A 22,863-nucleotide genomic window follows, 5' to 3' on the forward strand; every position below is an offset into this window, starting at 1 on the left:
ACAATATCACACAGGACAATATCCTTTATATAGATATCGTTCATTTTGCGTTAAAATACCAATATAGTCATTTCCATTGGCCGCAAATCCGCACCTATTTCTCCTCTCCCTCTCCCGTGTCCATGTCTCTGTCTCACACACAGCCACTCTGCTTCGCCTCCCTCGCGCTGACAAAACAGCCCCTCCTCCTCCACTCACTGTAAAACACTGTGTGCAAGCGCACTGTAGAGATCCAGAGGTCTCCGTAGGTCGATAACGTTGTAAGCTGGACTCAAAACAACTCGTTACCATCACACTGCACATTTATTGTATGCAGGGGAAGCTCAAACATAGCTTATATGTCGTTTCAGACGGGGCGGTATCAGAGATGTAACATAAAATTCCGTCCTTGCGCTCAGTACAAATCATTAATAAGGCCGGTCTAAACTCTGACCTTACGTAACCATGGCCCTTAAAGGTATAGTCCTCAGAAGGCCATCGTTACAGCGCGTGTGTGCGAGTGCATGCGTGTGTTAGTAGTGGTAACTGTTTATATATTCTGTATGCCACTTTGGATAACACTATCTGATCAATTCTCAATAATAATAATAAAAAAAAAAAACGATAGTTAATTTTTAATAAAAAAAAAAAACTGTACAGCACTTTGGTAGCTGAAGTTGTTTTTAAAATGTGCACAAATGCACAGAATTTGATTTCAAAATTTTGATATTGTTCTGTGTGACATTTGGCATGTGGTTTTAACTGACTTACCTTATTTTAAGGGTTTGTCTCTGAACAAAAGAAACTACCAGTAACAGGTATGCTATGCTATGCTATGCTATGCTATGCTATGCTGGTTCGATTGTATGCATCAAGGCATCATCTCAAGGCAAGGGGAAAATATAGAGATATATCAAAATATTGAAAAAAGGTCATATTGCCCAGCCCTAATGTAGAGTTGGACAATGCGGAACATAATTAAACATAGTCTTCATGTTCATCCTGAGCAAAAATTACAATCGTTTCTTGGTTGTGCAAAAGTGACAAAAATTCATGCAGCTGTTCTGTGTATGTATGTAGAGAATGTATGAGGCATTCAGATCAGACGTGAAGAAGACAAACCTGATTCCTGGAGGTATCTGTACACCAAGAAGTTGACTTCGTCACTGGTAATACTCATCTTAGCCCCGATGAACAGGAGGAGGTTTGTTGGAAGGTTGAGCTCACTCCTAAAAAACAATCAGAAACATAAAAGAGGGGCATTGATTTTAATGTCTGTGTTTTCATCAAGTGACTTCATCAAAGCTCATGGACCTTTTTTTCACATCTGAGTATAAATAGAAACAGCCCCACTGTTCGCCCAGTGATGGGACACACTTTGGACAACCCCAGATCCCAGGCTGTTAGTTCTATCTCTCTCGCTCTTTACCCATTGCTGCACGACATATTCCATTATAATCTCAATCCCTGGTCTATATAACCTTTAAGTTCCTCCTAATAGTTCAGTTTCAACCTAATGAGAGTATCTATATTCGTTTAACTGACTCAATGAAATTAATACAGTTTCACTGAAATGACCTGGAAAAACTCTGGGCAGAGGAAGCAAGAATAGGGCAGTGAAAACAAGGGTGGATGAAATGGCATTTTGTAATTTATAGGAGAATTAGTCACATGATGCAGCCTAGCCTACAGTCATTTCAAGCTTTTGTTAATACAGACAGACAGGAGTGGTGACAGGTATGATTCCTGCTTGTCTGTCCAACTTTCTTTGCTGAAACAGTGAATATACTGTGCACTAGAGCTGTAACTGGGCATAAAAATTAGATCCGACCCAGCCGGAGCCCGACAGAATACTAGAGGTGGGCACTATAAAATTCACTTTAACGGAATCACGGAATCAACCAATGAAAACAGAATCCACTGTTGAACACAAAACTTGACACACCGTCATCGTGAGGAAAATAACGTTTTTTTTTAATGGGTAAATGTTTCCAGGGAGCACTCATTAGGTTTTGTTTAATCATTACAGTGCGGAATGACGTCATCAGGATAATTCAAAATAGGTTAACTTAAATTTGGTTGATCAAAACTTAATCAATAAACCTGCTCAGATTCATTAAACAATTGATTCCTGAGGGGACAATAAATAAATAAAAAGGAGCAGCCAGAATTAGGGGTTTAACAGACGAGTCGACTTTAGTGTTGTCTCGCGACTCTGCCCACGTGACATCGACTAGTCGCAGTACCTGACTTTTGCACAAGATGGCGGCGCAACACAACAAACGAGGGTGCTGGTACCCCTGCACAGCAAGGCAGCACAACATCGAGCGTTTCTCACTCCTTCCTGGTTTGTGCTCAAACTGCAGCTGGTAGGCAGATACTACGGCTAATGTACATGCTAACGTTAGCTGTAGTGGTAACATGTCTGTGGACTAAGCAGATCTGGAAAACATCAGCAGCGCAGGACAGAGGCTCTGTTAGCGGGGGAAGACCGCTAAAATGATTAAGTCGTTCAACCCCTAGTCAGAATAATCCATGTCAGTACAACTTATATCTACATTTTAATTGAATCTTACTCAAATTACATTTTTATTTTTGACATACGTTTTTGTTTAATTATGGTTTTCTTCTTTTTATTAGTATCTATTAGTAACTCCTCACAGGAGTTAAATACTAATAAAAGGAATTTAAAAAAATAATGCAGAAAACATGGAATTTGGAAAAAAAATAAATCGGAATTTGGAAAAAATCAAATGTATTTTAAAGGGCCCTAAAATACTATTGAAACACTATTGAAATCCGTGTGCGCGCATGTAGAATGATCCAAGGTGAGTTTATATGATATCTTATTCTGCATACAACTATAAACATGTGACACTACATGCTACGTACCGGTTTACTTCTGTCGTAAAGCATGTCGTAACACTGCTGTAACGCACAGACTTCACATACGCTCTCAACATATGTGCATATGTGACAGCAAACAGCTCCAGAACGAGTCGGGTTCGGGCAAAGACTTGCAGCTCTACTGTGCAGCTATGTCCTTTCAGTGTTTTTATTGGAAAACAAACTGCTCCTCCTATAGGCCACAGCGGCTACTAATGCACAAATCTGACTCTGAGGTATAACCAGACACAATTATCCCAGCAGAGTGAACACTCTCACTGTTACACACACACACCAATCCCATGAAACGATGAAAGATTACTCAGAGACAAAACAACCCTAAGCCTAGATGTTACGATGGGCACAATACCCTGATCTGACCACTGCCAGCATGTTTCTCTTTGACTTGTAGGCTTTCATGTGAGCCTAGGAAAGAGTAGCCACATCAAAGCAAGATCACCCTCTGCCCTCAGAGCTCTACCACTTCATACCAAACAACTGGGATAGCAATTAAAAAAACAGGCCTGGGGGGGGGTTAGATTAGAATGAGGCAGCAACAGCCATCCTTTCATTGAGATGATCAGAAAAAGAAAAAAAAATAGATAAGGTACTTCTGGATAGTTAGGAGTCATTTGGCCAAAGTCTAGTCATGCTGTAATGGCTCTAGGCTGTATCAACATAATTGATAAGTGGAGTGAAAGGTGTTTCTTGCGTGAACCACAACCTCAAAAAGTAATACATTAGAATGATCACATTCTAAAAGAGGAATATTACTATTATGTAAGTGAATGTTTAATTAACAATTACACAAATATGAATTGCACATATCGACTTCTTACTTAGCTAGGGACCCAGTAAAAGTGTATTTATATTTCTGAAAATATAACAATAATGTAAAATATTGATACTAGCATTAAGTATCTTGCCCACCACTATACATTTTTTTATGTCTGATTGCATGCTGGGAAAAAAAGTGGACACTGATGACATTCTGCCCACGAGGGACCAAGTAAAAGTTTGTTTACAGTAGATTCTAAAAATAATATGGTAACTAGTATTGAGAATCTAAATCACCACAAATAGAATAAGTAAAACAAATAACCAAATACAATAGAGCTAATGAATAGTTAGCATAGCAGGCTAGCAGCAGCACCAGCCCTACAGTACAAGATGACCATAAAGATCTATAAATTGACTGCTATGCAAACAGTGAGCAGTGAGGAGGTGCAAGAGTTTGTAGATGCTTGTAGAAACATACAGAAATACAGTGAAACTAGGAAAGCTCTGATTGGCTGAGTTAATTATTATTACAACAGTGCCATTTAAATAAGTTTTTGTATTGCCCTAATAAGATCATTTGAAGCAAAAAGCAAAACTAAAAACTCAGACCCAACCCTGTACCTTTGACCCTGCTCAGATAGCGCTGCTATTTGCTAAGGTTACTAAAACATGTCTGAACGATAGTTGGCAAGGAGTTCCCTCAAAGGCTACGCTCACACTGCAAGCCTTAATGCTCAATTCAATTTTTTTTTTGCTAATTTCTGATTTTTTTTTTTGTTTGTCCGTTCACATTACCATTTATAATGTGACCTGAATCAGACTCCAGTGTGAATGGTTTGCGGCTCCAAACTGAAACGCATGCGCATTGTCGCGTTTGTCTCAAAGTTTTTGTGCAGTGGAGCCGGATAATGAATGAGCAGGTGGAAAGGAGGACGAGGAAAAAGAAAAAGAGAAACAAATATGTGGTGCCGTTTTGCTTTTAAACAAAGACCATTTATGATGTGAACCTTATGACAGTTAAAACCTATTTTTTCCTCATACAAATAACATATTTACATTTGTTTTAGTGGTAAGCATTACTTTTATGAACAAACAACTGTTAATGTCAACAGAACAGATCAGCGCACGGGGAAAGAAGCACATGTCAAACGTACATTAACATAATTCAGGTATAAAATATCCATGTTCTTGTGCAAAAACAGGATTGATTCAACAGTGGATTCAAGCCTGTCCCTCTCTGGTTTGTGGTGAGCAGAGGACAGTGCACAGCCGCAGCGCACCTCTCACTGCTCCAGCTGTTAATAATGACGTCAACATATCGAACGCGCATAAAATCCGCCTTGACCGTTCACACTGCAGTTGCATGGCAAAAGATCGGATACGTATCTTTATTTAGGACTACATATCCAAGTGACCTGGGTCGCATTTGAAAAAATTGGATTTGGGTCGTTCAGACTGCCATAAAAAGATCAGATACAGGTCGCATGGGGCAAAAATATCGGGGTTGAGCATCAAGTCCTGCAGTGTGAATGTAGCCAAAGTCTCAGAGAAAGACAGTACATATCTTACTGTATATCTAATAATTAGAAAGATTTACACAGAGGCTGCAAACATTTCTGGCTACAAAATTGTAAACTGTAAATTGCCAGTGTCCTGACTCCCGTATTCCAATAACAAGCAGAACAAAGCATAACCTAACCATGTTACGTTTTTGACCGACTATTCAATAGTCAATCAATGACCATTGGATACTTTTGGAAACAATGACGTTAAATAAGATGGACAGATTTGGTTCTCTGCATGGCACATTGTTCTACAAAATTCAACAACAGTGTCTTTGTTACAGTGTGTCCTACATGTTCACCAACTCATTTAGTTTTCTGTCTGGCGCTGAAAGATCACAGCATATAAAAGCATGTCTCTCTTGACACTTCTTGCCCTTGTAGAGCCTCAGATCGTTGCTGTAAGTCTTTTGATGAGATTAGATCAAATGTAGTGTCAATCACATCCAACCAAACAAAGGGGAGTCCTTTTTAAAAACACAAATATGAGCTCCAGCTATTTTTTGGACATTTTTGAAAGGCAATTTATTTGGCATTTGGGATTCGAATTTTAAGAACAAGATGTTTGCTTTGAGCCAAGATGTCCCTTCACAGAATGTCCAAAAGTAAAATGTTCTTTTTGCTGGATGCTGTTCTGTGTACACCATCAAATGAATTCAAAAAAATGTTTCAAGATGATCTATATTCATTGGAATTGTTGTATAAACTAGCTGAATGCAATAAGCTAAAAACAAAGTTAATGGGCCAATGTTAAGATTCACTATGTAGAATATCAGGACTCTACACTACCTACAATTAGACCAAAAGCAGTTGGCATGGGCAACATTTGGCTCTGGACCTTAGGGTGTGTTCACACTGAAAAATCCTAGAGATGTTAAAACGCTCAAGGATTCGTTTGCTGAGATAGTCCGCCTCGTTTGGGCAATGTGAACACTAGGAATGTAACGATTAATCGTAAGGCAGTTAAAAATCGATTCATAGGTACCACGGTTCACATCGATGCTCTGAAAATTGAATCGCAGTACTTTTTTTAAACAGCAGAGGGCGCTATATATTAATCCTTCCAGAAGCGGACGTGACGGGCGGAATCTGCTACTATTTTCTTTCTGGTCGCCATTTACTGTTAAACATGCTCATAAATGATTCTTTACTCCTTTAGCACCGAAAGAATATCTGTAATATTACGTGAATATCTGTAAAAGTTGTAAAAGTGTAAAATTTTTCTATTAGCTCTGTCTGCTAGCATAGCTTCTCTTCTTCACTGGTGGAATAACTGCATGCTAACCGACCACTGGGTTACCAGCGCCCTCTGCTGGTCTAAACAAATATCTGACGTAAATACAGTAAAATGACTGTTTTTTTTTTTTTTTTGTTTTTTTTAAAAGTCCAATTGTTAAGGCACAAAATACATTTTCAGTTGCACTTTTAAAAAGAAAAAGAACTATTATGCAGTTTTGAATTGTTTACTATAGAACCAGAATTTAAATTAATAGGTTTCTTCTTTATTTGTATTATTCCTTTATTTATTTCATTCAAGATTTATTTTTAGTCAAATTGCATAATTTTGAATAGTTTATCAAGGGATTCTTTTGACAATGAAAAATAAAAGGAAAATAGTATAGTATTTTCCCCAAAAAAATAAAGGAATATTTTTCAGTCATTTGTCAACATTCCCATTTTGTAAAATAAATCGTGAGAAAATCGTATCGTGAACCCAGTATCGTGAATCGAATCGTATCGGGAGTTGAGTGAATCGTTACATCCCTAGTGAACACGCAAACAAAGTCTAAAGCAGACCGGGCAAGCGAATTCTCGAACGATTGTGTTAGCCGAACTTGGAGCGTTTCCAATCGAAGTCTAGAGTGCTTTAGGTGGGCTGTGAACCAACAGTCTTGGCTCGGACATAACAAAGGAAGCTTCGAAGATTACTTGGAGGACACGGCATTGTGGGTTGGCAGAATACCGGTGTCTATGGGGCAAACGAAACATCAAAACCACTAAAAGCAAAGCAATTTGTTGCTAGTATATTGTTGAATGTTGTAGAAGAATTTGCTGGCTTTGAACAATAAATTAGACAATCTTCTTCTCATTTCGGTTTGTCTGCCGAGATTGGTCTCTACTACAGCAACTGCATCAGAGCTGTTTGTATACCCCAGAGAAAGTGTGCAACATTATTTTAACCAGTTAATTTTTGCACATTGCATTGGTATGGAGTGCTGTCTGAGGAGCCAATGCCGAACCATGGGCAGCACAGCCGGAGACAGGACCTCATTAATCGCTTTTAAAACGTAAAGTATTAGGGGTGTCCTGATCCGATATTGATAGTGGATATTGGTCCAATATCAGCCAAAAAACAAATGTCGGATTTTATCGGACTGCATCTAAAATCTATGATAAATATTATATTAATTCAATTGTAGAATACTGTATATATTATGTTGAAGGTTAAAATGTATGTAACCAAATGGTTAATAATAAATGGGTCAGTTTTTCTCTTACCTACTGTTGCTGACTATTGTTCTCTGTTTGAATAACATCACTTGATTAAGCCTTTGCTGACATTCCACACTACAAAATAAGTTATAAAAGTACGTATGATTCGTGCTGATATTGTATCGCATCGATATTGGTCAATATGCAAGGCCACAATATTGGTATCGTATCGGAAGTGAAAAAATATACCTCAAACCCTGCAGCATTTCATTGGTAGTGTGATGAAGTATCCTATCAAATGGGTTAAGTTAGTTGTTAAGAATTTTAGTCAAACCTAAACCAGAGTCCATTCCCCTGGCAAAGCTGTTCACTGCCTCCGTTATCCTCTTCAACATGTTTTTATGAGCTGCTTTAATTCCTGTTATCACAATGCCGAAAGGCACATCTTTGTTTTGCTCCACTTCAGAAGTGAAGATGCTGACTTCCATCACGGAAAAGTTTCTATTCTTGCCAGTGTTTCTTCTCTCCATGTTTGATAAATCACATGCGTGTTCAGTCATAACAAGATCAATTCTGCATCCATTTTCTTGCAAGATTGAAAAATGAGGGCCGAGGAATCTACATACACACAGATCGTTAGCTCTGTCTAAAAATAATCTGTCCACATTGCAGCATTTTTAAATATTCTTGCATCTAATTTGAAGGGAAGTACATTTAAGTCCAATGAGGTTGGATTGTGTGCTTTTCAGAAAGGTTTTTACTCGACAAGTACAATTTAAAAACAGCACAAGGAATTTAAAATATATATATAAATATAAAGGATAAAGGTATTATTGCATTATTGCACACCACTGTTGTGGTGTAATAGACGTAATGAGCAGGTGTTCTTTTCGTTACCGTTTCCTAATTTTGTGGGTAAAGTGCCCTCCAGACTGCACAAATGTTCCTGTAGTTTGTAATGTTTGGCCATGAAAACTGAGACGTTCAGTAGTGACGTATGAGGCGGCCTCAGTGTGGCTCAAGCACATGGAAACCCAAAGCCCGATGTCCTGGCCACAATCAACAAAAGCCCCAACTGGTATTGAACCTGTTGTGGACAATGGGCTGAAACGGTCGGAGTACACATGCATTTTGCAGAGGATACATAAGATGGCGCAGGGCTTTGTCTGATTGCTTTGATAAAAACATTTACCATCATTAAACATTGCTACACAGCTGGTTTATTCATACAGTTCAGTGATCTGGGTGGAGCAACTGGAGTTTTGTTGGCCTATTCTCTTATATTCCTTTAATTCCACTCAAATACAACCAAGTATGAATCCTTTAACGCTCGATAGTTTATGTTATCCAACCACTGCCTAAAGAAACATATATAAAGCAAAAGTAGGAGGATACACTAATCTTTTAAACATTAGAACAACCAGCAACACAAAGATAGTTATTATGAAACCACTAGCTACATTTGTTAACAGTTGCATCACGATAGATGTGCCAAACCTCTTGCATTATTTGCCTGATGATGTAATCTGTTCTTACTGCACGATAAGCAGCACTTCGAAAATTCAGACACTGGACCATATTGAACTTAGCAGTAGCACTGACACCAAAAAGCATCTTTTGTTTTACGTAAAACATTGACAACAAAAAATATCTGCATGTGAGAAACATATGGGCACAAAGATGATTACAAACACTTCACCATCTACCCATCTCCCTTAGCAGATTTAGAAGGAATAACGTTAAAACACTGCATACCACAAAGGCCATTTTCTCCTGAACGGTCACCCTCTGACAGATGTGCAAACAAGACCTGGAAACAGCAGCCATTTTCTCTTGAACTGCTCTGCTGAGTAAAACCCGCCTTTGAAGCTTCTGGTTGGGCTGCAGTCTTGACGGGGGGAGGGGAACGACAGCAACATACGCACACGCACGCACACACACACTCACATACAGACTTGCACACGCACACGCGCACACACACACACACACACACACACACACACACACACACACACACACACACACACACACACACACACACACACACACACACACACACACACACACACACACACACACACACACACACACACAAGGGGATGGTGGAGGAGGGAGAGTGGGGCTGATACATAATGATTCACACACAGGTAATCAAAAACAACCTTTTGTGCATTGTCCTCTGCCTCTCTCTTTGAGTCATAAGTGACAGCCAATGTAGGTCAGCAAACAGTGGGGGATGGTAGGCTTCAGTCTTGAAGGAAAACACTTCTCCCACGCTTCCTATGGGTGGCAACGTTTTTTTAAATGTTTACCAGGGGTGGCTCGCCGTGTGCCAGGACAGACAACAGTCTGCAGATTTTCATTCCAACTCCACCCTCTGATTAACACTCCTTTTTAGACGAGAATAACTCGGATGTTAAATTACCCGCTGAGGTAATCAGCTAGAATGAAAATCTCTGGCCCTGCATTTGCACACATTTGGCCACCCCTGATATCAGTAAACCTAAACTACAGAGTCTATCAGGAGTTAATAGGAAAGGTCATCGGGGTAAAGCTTTACTGAGGGCATTTGTTTCTACAACAGCTTACGCAACCATGCCTCAGTCTTGTGATTGCGACACAGAACAAGAGTGAACTGAATCATTGATATTCCAATAGATTTACAGCAGGATGATTGGTTGGATGTGTTCTTCATATGTAATAAAGACTTCATCATGCAGAGACTAAGCACTAAGATAAATGTGTTTCATTGTTACCCGAGCAGCAATGGTGGGGGATGGGTGGCAGCTGGGAATGATCACTACAGGAATTATCACAACAATTTCCTATTGGAAACATAAGGACCACAAGATTCTCATTCATGCCAAACTGGTTACCATCAAATAAAGCTGACAACTCCCACTTTGTCTCTAGGTGAATCTTAGTATACACACTGTATAGTAGATTCTAACAGCAATACCGGATTATTCAGGAAAAGGAAATTCCTTGGCTTTCTTCCAATTATGTGGATGAAACAAAAAGATTTCTATCCATTACAAAGACAGGACTGTATTTACACACACAAAAATGCATTGTACATTAGCAATGTTTGTCATGAATGACAGAAAATGAATACGCTCTTTTCAAATAGCAACACTTCCAATTTCTTTACAAAACTCTATACGAGTCTATATTGCAAACATATGAATCAATTGTGGGATAGTTGCAACAACAGCCATGGCAAGAAACAAACACTTATTTTAGATTGTTGTACTGAATGGGCAATGGTTCCCAATTACTGATTCTCTACTTGTTCTACTAAGAGGATTATACAACTATTTTGAGTCAACACTCTGTAATTGGGCATCATATTAGATCCTCCGAAAAAAAACCTGGTTTCATAGATGCAAGAAAGCACACAGGGAACCAGCCGCTGTGGGGCACGCATGTGTATTATATAGCTCTGTGGGAGTGGTGCCCAATGAGTACTTTGTGTGGAAACGACTGAAAAACAGAATGCTGTTCTGATGCCGAGGGTTGTACACGTATATATATTGAACCACGCCATCTTCCTTTTGTGCTTCTTTAAAGAATGCAGCAGGAAAAAAAATATTATATATTTCACTGTGACGTATAAGCCTTATGCTGGGACGTTTACAGTATATATCAAAACAATTATCGAAAACCGGTCATTTCTTTGGCGTATACGGCTTTTCTTTTAGATCAAGAAGGCACCATTGAGCTACTAGACATGAAAGAAAGGAACGGGTTTGTGTGTGCTGCATATAGAATTTGGAGCAGATCTGTGTGAAGATCTGTTTTAATAAATATACTGCATATACATTATTTTGACAATATTTTAATGCATCCACCTATGAAACTAACAATATATGTCTAACATGCTAACAAAACCATTGAGGAATGTATAATGTTTGTCTTGATTTGATAGAATAAAGCTCCCTCCCTATAACCCGTCAATATTAGAAGAGAATTCAGTGTCCTTGATGCTGTGACAGTCGATATTGAGACATAGGCAACACACTGAGAGGATTGCACAAATAAGCTGTAAACATGGAGACAAACCAGTGTAGGCAATACAACTGTTGCCATGGATACCAAAAGATCTCGCTTCTCTGTCAACAGCTGCTCATGCCACCCTAAATACCCCCCTCCTTCATCCTTGAATTCTCCTTCCATCTGACATCAGGGTCAAAGAAAAAAACAGACAAGTGCGCTGAAATACTGATCTTGATTCTGAGCCCAACTGTTACTGCACGCCACACACTCCTCTGTTAAATGGTTTCTTTAGTCTTCTGTAATACTACGTGTAAAAAATCTTGCAGCAAACACAATCAAAGCAGGGCTCGACATTAACGCTTGCCATTGGCAAGTAAATGTTATAGTGATGCAAGCTATCACTCCTAACTCTGAAACAGAGTTTTTAGAGTGAGGAGTGCGACTGCTGTAAGCTGCTTTTAGGGTGTGATCACACCCAAGAACCCTATAGCGGTTAAAACGCTCTAGCACTTACACCAATCATTTTTAGTCAGACAGAAAGGAATGGTTTTGTCTTTAAGACCGGACGTTTCAGTGTGTAATTGCAGGCTAGGCCCTCCGATTAAACGTAAAAAATTAAATGAATGTCTAAAACAGAAAACGCAATCCGACCCATTAAAATCGGTTGTCAACATGACCCTGAAAAGGATAAAATAATATTCACACTGAAGCTATGTTTCCATTAAAGATTTTTGCAAAATAAAAGCAATATTTCTAAATGTTGACAAAGTGTAACTGCGTTTTGAACGTGTTTCCATTGAACGTTGTTTTGGGCAGAAGCCTCGTAACTCCCGTGAAATCTCATCCCGCGAGACTTCGCTGCAGGAAGGAAACCTCCTTAGAAAACTCTGCATTCTTTGTTGTATCACATCTAATGTGGCAGTAATATTTTTTAATAATGCTAAGAAATGTCCCAGCCTCCTACACGTACAGTACCATGGTTTCTCGGAGAGAAGGGGTCATGTGACCAGGTACGCGACTTGTATTTGTGGGAAAAAGTGTTTCCATAGCGCTTTTGTGACACATTTCAATATTGAAAACGTCAGAAATTCCTCCTCACGAAAGAATAAAAACTTTTAAGCGATATTTGAGTGTTTTTATTTTTCTTGCACTATTTAGATTTTGGGCAATTCCAAAAGTAATAGAAACACAGCTAATGATACTTTTGTTACAGTTTGACTAGAAAATACGTAGAATAAAGTTAAACAAAAGAAAATGATCTTGTGGTCTTACGTTACACAAGGAATATTGAATATGTTTGACAGATAAAGTAAGAGTGAAGCAGATCTTTACAGTAACAGAATTACATACATTTACTTCATTATTGTCAGCCACTAGCACGGAAAGTACAAAACACACAAAAACAATCGAAGCACACAGAAGACAGTTACCATATTTTCCTAGAGGGCTAGTTAAACTCTACAAAGCTGTTCTTTAGGCTCTAAAACATAGACTTACTCTTTTCAGTAATTGTATTAGCCAGCTATGAAACACAATAAGCAGTAATGGAAAGGAACAAAAAATGAGTAATCTTCCCATCAACGTTTGCCTTGGCTTATGCAACTTTCATATGGCTAATCAATGTCACCTGACAAAAGGCTGCATGGCTTCAATATGTAAAACAAGAATGAATCCTAAGACAAATCAAGGTAACTTTATAATGTGTACTGCAAAATCAGATTAACATGTCAATGACCATTTACTTAGTATATTGGAATCAAATCAAATGGCATCAATGCCAATATGGCCTACATATTTTTTTTATGAATTTCACAAGAAATGTATTCTTCTAGGTGCAGTTTTATTTGCAGTACATGGCTGCACCAGGATATGGTAAGAAGATTCAGACTGGGTGAAAACACAATATAACCTGAAGCAAATGGTTTCTCACCTAAGCATGGACGTGCTTCAGCACCTTCCAACAGCACCTACTGTTCCATCACGCGCACATTTGTCAACAGTGGAGACGACTAATCTGGGTGAAACCCAATGCAGAACACTCGACAAGATGGAAAAAGAAACAATTTCTACTCTTAGTGTTAAACCAGTCACTGCTTCCTTAAACCCTGTTTGAAAATAAATAGATGTTTTGTTAAACCACCACTATCCATAGTGTCCGATTTTTTTTCATTTTATTACCAGCACACCCTTAAAATGATGTCAATTTGCCTCTTTCATGGATGTTTACTACACAGGACTAACCAACATCACTAACAAGTCCTTGCTTTTGGCAATAAATGGCGCCACCCTACAATTAAAAATGCATCTAAATAAATAATTGCAGCCTCCGACTCACCAGTATTTGTGTGGCTGCTATTTCAGAGTCTGTCAGTTGGCCTGTAGCCCATGTACCCTGAATGTGTTTTTTTGGAGGGGAAGAAAGGCTCACCTCCCCCCACAGCCCATTATAAATAAATACTGCAACAGAAATATTTGGACAGCCTGATACTGAGACCTGCCGCACCACAAGTCTGGCCTGGGCTTTCTCAGGGACTTCCTTTGCCCTAGTTCTTCAGAGGAGGACAGATATCTCTCTTAAACACAATATGGTGGAAATCTCTCGCCTCTCCAAATGGATTAATCAATAAGAATTTAATACAAAAATAAGCCAAGAGAGCATTAAGGGATAACTAATTTTCCAATATTCTATACAAGCCATCAGGTTGTATTTATATTTCCCAAAACCAGACAAAAACTGACACCAAAAAAAACAACGTGTTTCATTTAAAATCTTGTCACGCAACACAGGCAGTCAGACAATAACCTGTGGGCTAACAGCCTAGTTTAGTTAAAGCCACCTAAGACTTTGTGGTAACAATAGCGCTTGAACGCAAAAACAACTTTTGGTGTTAACAACTACAGCTGATGCAATGAATGTGCCAACTTTTGTTAAAATAACCCACTATTACCAATTCAGATTATATTGCATGCTAGACATTTACGCAAACTTATTTAGAAATCAATAAACGTAAAACTTAGGACACCTAGATTTGTCAGCGGTTGTCCTTTAATGGGTGGCACTAAACCTGTTTTTGTAATGACTGCTATTAGAGTTGACAGCAAGTCCTCAACACTGGGAGTGGGAACGAAACTAGTAGAAAAAAATAGCACAAGAGTTAAATTTGGTCATTAAATAAAAATGCAATCGTCATCCATGCTTAGTTTAAACAACCAATATTTCTAAACTACAGTAACATACACTAAAACCATAACTATTGAAAGCATGTATAGCATGACATTTAAAGCTGCAATTTCTGGCACACTATATGAAATGCCAAAATAATCTATCTTGTTGGCGCGTCGTTGCGTTTGCAGGATTTCAAAAATTAGGTTTAAAATGACATGATCGTGCCAACTGCAGTAACCTGTTCCTCAGGTCAACAACAAGGTGGTCATTAGCTATAAGGCTACAGCTCCAGGGTTCAACTTTTCAAGACAATATCGTTCAGACTTGCCATACGAGTTTGTTTGGTCTTGTTCTTTAGCTTAAAGCCCTTTTACACAATTATAGTAACATGTGATATCTGCAGGCAAGTGCGATCCACAATGAACTGGAATTACTACCAGCCACAGATGATCCTATGGCAAAGACGAGGGTTATTTATGACAGGAAATTTGGAGTCTTGTTTTAGTCGACTGAATCTGTTACAGATAAAATATAAAGCAAAAGATCTTTATGTTCATTAAAGATTCGATTTCCGTTTTTCAACCTGAATGTTTGTAAATACACAAACAGGTTTGATGCGATCAATGCGTAAGGCCACGAGTTAATGTACGCAAACACAATCAGCTTACTTCCTATTGGATGCCTTACCGGCTTGTCCCGCCTTCAATGCAACAAAAGCCATTTTGATTGGATACATTCCAAAAATATAACTTGGCGCGGATTGGATTTCGTCCCATGTGAACGTTATAGTTTCATTTTTTTATTCGTTAACGAATACGTCAATATATTTTGATGTCGTTTTTGATCACATGTGATTCATTTAAATTAGCCGTAGTCTCGTTATAGTCAAGAAATGTAGTCGACGAAAATTCTTGGCTCACAAAATCAACACTGGCGAGGGCATTAGTGAAAAGAGGATGGTGTGACCCGCGACGTGACCTTAAACATTCTTCAAAACAACCAGGAAAAGGTGGCCGCAGAAGCAAAGACATCAAATCGAGCCTACACAGTTTCATTCCAACCTAATCGTTCAATACATGTTCACTTATAACTAAGGCAGAAGCGGCATCAATTTGGGATTGAATCTTGAAATTAAAAGAAAAATCAAATTAACAAACAGGTTAAAACTAAATTGAAATAAGCAGGCATACTCCTTTGATTCACACCCCTTATACCCTGCATTAGAATACATCATAGGCACAAATTATAATCAAGTTTAAAATACTGATTCCCATTATATCTGAAATAGGCCCACTAAAGGAAATCAGAAAAGTGTTCACTCTAACTATGACATTTGTGCTCACCATTCAAAGACCCACATTTACTAAGGATTTATTACATGTCCTTCCTTTTTAAGATATGCTTCCAAATTCAAAACCAAAATCAGCAGCTTAACATTGTAGTTATACAGTAACATGAACTGTCCTTTGAGAGTGGTGGCAGGCTGGCAGCATAGTACAGTATAGTTGAATGTCTTCCCCTCCCCCACACATTCACCTCATGAGTCTGCATGGAAACATAATTATCAATCGTTTAATAAGTATTTACGCTTTACGTGAATTAATCTATGCAGAAGTAAATCCATATAATCATTTAAGTGGTGTAAATTAGGCAGAGTAAGCTTTTGATTTGGCAAAACAAGACAACGTGGCCCTTTAAAACTTGATGTTTTGGTTTTTTTAAATAGCGTAGTTGGGTATAAGAGGGTAAAAGCCTATGTATATGAGATTAAAACGTTATAGTAAGGTGACAAAATAAAAATAAATAGAGAATAAGTTAAAAGAGGTGGGGGGAAGCAGAAATGAGAACACACGTGTAGAGTCAATGGGTGCCGGCTACCTTCCTTCTCGTAATCTCCACAGTAATCAGCAGTATCTCAAAATATAGAGGGAAGCCTCCAAACAACAACAACAAAAAAACAACAACCACACCGTGTAGTTTCTTTACCTTCTACTGAGGGTGAACTCGTGGTCGTGTCCGCCGCCGCCGCCACCTCTTCCTCTTCCCACAAGGAGAGAAGAAACCTCCAACTTCAGCAAGACACCAGCGACTTTCCTCTCATTTCCATCACCGTCATATTTCAAGTTCCGACTGCGGCTTGCTTTGGCGTCCGTGTGACTCTCACTGTCGGCGGGGTAACAACAAAAGCCTTAGCTCGGCTCGTCCTCCTCCACCAGCTCCACCGGCAGCACCAGCAGCAGCACCCGCAGACGTGCTCTCAACTGGCGGTAAAGTTGGAACTAAGCCCGGGTTGTTGTGTGGTGGCTGCGGGGCTTCAGCCTTCACTGAGCGGCAACGTGAAAGAGGCAGCGGCGCGCACAGAGGGGGGGCTGTTGGGGGGGTGGGGGTGGTAGGTGTGGGGGGGTTGAATGAATGCTGGCTGACCTTAAACCTGAATATTGAAAACACACCGTCATCTATATTTCTAACATAATACCACTTTAATTACACGTCATTGTATGAGTTAATGGCCACAATGAAGAGGGAGACACCTACACAAAGACTCTAATGTCCTATTCACAATAGCCGTGTTTATATTACACTACATTTTCGAGCATAACGTACACATTAATTACTACTACTACATGTGATATATCTAAACTAAGCCCCTCTCTGGTGCTATCCTATCCAGTGTCAGACTACAGTTTGTAGCATGTTGCCTGCTAGTCTCAGGCCTCAGAGAGCCTCCCATCCCCCACACACACCAGTCGGCTATTTTTCGCCTGCCCGGTCACACAGTGGGTTGATTAATTCTCCTTTCGCCCTGCTCAGTCATTCAGATTTGGAAAGTAAATAACAAGTTGACATCAGTGTGACACATTCCTTTGGTTACCGTACGATGTGTAATACGAGTGCGTACTTCCTGCCAAAACTCGCAGCAGCAGCTTTTTGCTAAAGTCCCCTTGGTTTTCACTTGCAGAGACCACAGATTTTGCAGAATTTAATGGTCAGCGGAAGATAATAAACAGCAGATATGTGTCTGTTTGGTAAGATACAAATCATGCGATCATTAAACATTCAGTCGTCGTCGTCTTCTTCTAAATGTTTGGGTTTTTTTTAAAGATTGTTTGTATTTTAGGCTAATTCGGGGAGGAACAAAAGGCTCCGTCCACTGTATTTTTAGCTTAAGGGAGGAAACCAAGGGAGCATGAATGCTGTATAGTGATTGATGCTTCTATCTCACTAACACAAAGGAATTCCCCTGGGAGCTTTTCTGTGAAGTTTGCATGTTCTCCCAGTGCTTGCACAGTTTTTCTATGGCTACTCTGGATTCCTTCCACAATACAAAAACACAGGTTATTTGGATTTGCTGAAATTGCAACTCCAAATAAGGGAATGAGTATGATAATCATTCTTCATCCATTTGTGTTCTTTCCTTCTCTTGTTCATTATATAATTACAAAATATATTTGGGTGAAGGAATGTTATTGCAATTAGTTTGTAAGACAATAATGCATCTTTTTTTTTTTTTCGTTCACTGCATTTTAAGTATATGTAAATAGTAGAGTTGTTGAAATAATTGGATTTGGCGATATATCGCGATATTACGTTTTGCTATTCTCGGATCGATTCAAAATGCATCCATATCGATTTATTTTATTTTTTTTTACCTTTATTTAACCAGGAACGTCTTTTCCACGGCAGGAGACATGTTAACCAGCTTGTGTTTTTTCAAAACAATCAAAAAGTACTAACTTTCTGCATTTATTGGTTGTTCTAGGCATATACCTCAGTTAAGTTGCACTAAAGTCAAAGTTGGTTTTAAAGCCACAGGCAGATTGTATGTTATTTTTATTTTATTTTTTTAAGTTGTTGGCACATGGCATGTTAAAGCCAATGTTTTGAGTGTAAAAAAATAATATATATTTCATACATAATGTTCTCATGAAGGTGTACACATTTACAGATTAGTTGTTTCTTAAGTCATATATTTAAAAAAAAATAAATAAATCGCAATAATCACCTTGTACTTTAATATTGGGATATATCGTATCGTATCATATATTGACCTGTGTATCGGGATATGAATCGTATCGCCAGATGCCGGGCAATACACACCCCTAGTAAATAGTATGAACCCAAAATCAAATGGTCAAAGTCATTTACAATCAACCACCCTGTCCAATCAGAAGTAAATAAATGTGTTTTCCTTGTAAACCTCAATTCGGAATTACAATTTCCATGTAAACACAAAGCAGAATACTTTAATTCCCGAATTATATATCTCAAATAATTCATTTAGAATAAAAAAAAAAAAAAAACAGCACGTAACCGCGGCCACTGTGTTCATGTGCCTTGTCCATTGAAGGTTTAACCGCAATTATCACATAAAATCCTCTCAGTGTTATTCATGAATCCTAACTGGCTATTAAAACTGGAATGTAAGACAAAGGTCAGAAGCACTCAATGGGTAGAGATTGCACATGCGGCTCAGTCAGGAATGCTCTAGTGCAGAAATAAACATTTTAAACCAGTGTTTTTATTCAGACAGATTGTGATACGTCTAATCAAGTGCTGATCAGTTAGAAATAAGATATGATCGTTGAATTATCGTATGTTTTGAAAGTTGCTGGACATTACTGTAGTACTGTGTCTATATGTTGTGTTTTCATGTTTAAATTTGTTTACATGTTTAAATTTCATGACACGTTGATCAATATAATTCTGCCCTGATCTTTTCTAGACATACAGCTTTTTGTTTCTCTAAACCAGGAATGAGCAACTGGTGGCCCAGGGTCCACATGCGGCTCTTGGTTTAACTTTTTGCGGCCCCCAACTTTAATGTACAAAATGACAAAAAATACACCAAATAACTCCCCAAAACACATAAAACCTACAAATCTAGCTGAACAATATACAAAACAATAACCAGAACATACAAATTTACATGAAAACACACAAAAGCTGAACAGAAATGACTACTAAAATATCAGAAAGACGTACCAAACATGTCAACGGCAACAAAATGCACAAAAAACATACAGAAATATACACAAGAGGATAAGATTACAGAAGGTGGCAACAAAAATATCAGAAAAAATATACAAAACGACAACAAAAGTACACAAAATGACTCCAGAAAACATAAAATTCCATAAAAATACACAAACCAACTACCTAAATAAATAAAAATACATATACAAAATGACTCCAAAAACACACAAGCCAAGACACATGCAGACAAAGCTTTGTATTAATGTTCAGATTGGTCATTATTCTAAATGCTAACATCACTGTTCAGAACAACCTAAGAATGTTTGACCAGAGAGACATGTAAACCCATGTAAATTTTCGATGTACAGAACAGGGGATGGGACCTAGATAAGCAAAGTGCTTCTCTCGTCTCCTTTTTCGGCATGTACAAAAAAAAAATGTAAAAAAAAAAGTGAATGTAACCATGTCGGAAATAAACTAAATAAATAAATAAATAAATGTTGAGAATGTGGCCCTCAGATCAGATACAATCACATTTTTGTGGCCCCCGCTGTGATAGAAGTTGCTCATCTCTGCCCTCGACTATAGTCTTGTTTTAACAAAGAAATCTAATTATTAGTTTACATCAATCATTATTGGCAAAATTTTCAAACCACTGCAAATGCGTGTTACTAACAATTGTAAATACCACTCTTCTTCTCTGCATAAGTGCTCAAAATCTTTTTGATTTGCCAAAACGCAGACTACAGTACTACTCCATGCACGTCTATTACGAAGCGTACGGTAGCATAGCTTCCTGCTATAGAGCAAAGGCTGACCTCCTAACAAAGAACAGGTTCAATCTGCTTCCCCTCCCCCAACTGAGGAAGCTGTTGAGGGTCACGTGACCTTTCTAGACAGCACTGAGGAGCACTGGTAATATGTAAGGCTGGGGGAGGGGCACTGCAGGTCACACGACTGTTGTTGTGTCGTCGTTATTAGGCTGGGGAAGCATGTGGGGAAGCTTATTTTGTAGCAGGGGAATATCCAGATGAGTATCTATGTCTCACTGTGCTGGTGTCCGTTGACATATTGGATTTAGTTCCTTTAAGCCTCGCCTGCTTTGCACACAGTAATGACACGGGTCGACATACAAGAAAAAGGTTTGTGTGCAGGTCTTTCTGTTGTATAGGCGTGCATGCATGCATTCACAAGCAAGCGTGTGGCAATAAAGAGAGAACAACAAGCCTTGTGTATGCGTATGCGTATGCGTATGTGTATGGTAGTGCACTAACAACACCTCCCCCACTCTATTTTTTTTCCCCTCTGCAGCCTTCCACCAGCAGCAAGAGAAGGCAGAAGGCGCTCTGTGGTACAGTGTTATGTCACAGCCCACAAAGCTTTTTTTTTTTTCAGACAAAGCAAACCAGACTACAGGAACAAATGTCTCTATTTTCAGCTTCGAATGCTTTTGTTTCTCAGAGGCAAAGAAAAGCAGCTGAGAGAGAGTGAAATGGACCAAGCAGAATGAAAAATGGTGTTGTACATTCTCCCTGAATCCAGATCATTGTCATTGGAACATTAGATTGTATATATATATATATATATATATATATGTTATTGGCTTTTTATTATTGTGTTTTTTTTGTTTTTTGTTTTACAAAAGAACAACAACAGTGGATTCTTTGGGACGCAACATTCCTACTCTGGTTGTAATCAAATTCCTTTGACAGTGTATGGGTGGGGGGTGGGGTGGGGCAGGGAAGGCGGGAAAGGCAGACAGATGTGAGAGCTTCAAGGGTCGAGGACAGAGGTCAAGGGTTGGTGACCCAAGTAACCAACAGACTTGCCTTTCCTTTTACTCCCCTAGCAACACAATAGCAGTCAATGACTTTACAATGCTTTCTGCTTACAGTGTCATATAAATCTTTCCCAAGACCCCGCCCTGAAATGTAGGCCGCACAGAGGATATACAATGTTTTTTTTTGTCCTATGGTTTCACAGCAGTTTAACTCTTTAGGTAATAAATGTTTCAATAAGCTACAGTTGCTAACTAATAAATCAGAATGTTGATTTCTTTTTAATGGTGGCTGTTTTTTTTTCTGAGATATGTTACATTAGGCAACTTTAGGGCCCAGAGGTAGGCAATTTTTATCACAGCGGGGCCACAATGAGCATTTAGAATAATGAGCGATCTGAGCATTATTACAGGAAAGAACCAAATGTTCTATGTATGTTTGTTGTTGTCTTGCTTGTTGTGAGGCATTTTGTGCATTTCTGTTGTCCTTTTGTGTATTTGTCTGGTAAAATATATGTTTTTTGGAGTCATATTGTGTATTTGTGCTGTCATTTTGCATTTTTTGGAGTAATTTTTGTATACTCCTGTTGTCATTTGGCTTGTTTGTTCGTACTGTGGAGTCTATTTTTGTGTTTGTCTTGTCTTTTGTGTATAACCGTTTTGTAGTAGTTTGTTGTGTTTTTGGAGTAGTTTTCTATCTTTCTTGTGTCTCTTGTCTTGTCTCTTGTTCTCTCTTTGTCTTGTCTTTTACTGTATTTTCCTGCAATGTTGTAGTTCTTTGTGTATGTACTGTATTCTTGCTCTTGTTTAGTGTATTTTTCTTTCATTTTGTACATTTACTTTGAGGGCTGCATAAATTTAGACTGAGGGCCGAATGTGGCCCCCCGGGCCTCCAGTTACCTACCTATGGGCTATAGCATCAAATGTTCTTAGTATATTTTATCTCTAATCTGATTAATTAAAACAAAATTTTGACAGATACCGACACACGTTCACAAGTACTCTTACAATACCCCGGACACTAACTCATTTAGAAACCCTTTTCTATTGTAGACTTTGCATTATTTTTGCCACTGTAGGAAATGGACCACAATAAATGTTGGGAAGTAACGGATTACATGTAACAGTGTCACTTAATCAGGTTACAAATTATAAGTAACTGTAATCCGTTACAGTTACAGTTTAAATATTTGGTCGTCAGATTACAGGTACATTGTTGAAATCAATGGATTACACGATGTCACTTCTCTTGTTTCTCCGGTTTATTCACTCTCAACATGGCAACGCGATGCATTTCCCAGCAGCCGAAA

General features: G+C 38.6%; 1 protein-coding gene across 4 annotated transcripts in view; it reads right to left on the minus strand.

The window, feature by feature from the left end:
• tbl1x (transducin beta like 1 X-linked) overlaps positions 1–17,439 on the minus strand; it is a 29,763-nt gene extending 12,324 nt beyond the window's left edge. The window contains exons 1-2 of one of the 4 annotated variants that reach the window (XM_028435785.1): positions 16,789–17,439; positions 1,102–1,208 (exon numbers count right to left, since the gene is read on the minus strand). In XM_028435785.1, coding sequence (XP_028291586.1) covers positions 1,102–1,159 — 58 coding nt within the window. In that variant the 5' untranslated portion in view covers positions 1,160–1,208; positions 16,789–17,439. Of the gene's footprint in view, positions 1–94; positions 585–1,101; positions 1,209–9,395; positions 9,590–16,788 lie in introns of those variants that run through there. The other 3 variants (XM_028435786.1, XM_028435788.1, XM_028435787.1) reach the window with 3 other exon arrangements.
• Between the last annotated feature and the right edge of the window lie 5,424 nt (positions 17,440–22,863).

The sequence above is a fragment of the Gouania willdenowi genome, chromosome 21 (genome assembly GCF_900634775.1).
Source record: "Gouania willdenowi chromosome 21, fGouWil2.1, whole genome shotgun sequence".
Taxonomy (NCBI): domain Eukaryota; kingdom Metazoa; phylum Chordata; class Actinopteri; order Blenniiformes; family Gobiesocidae; genus Gouania; species Gouania willdenowi.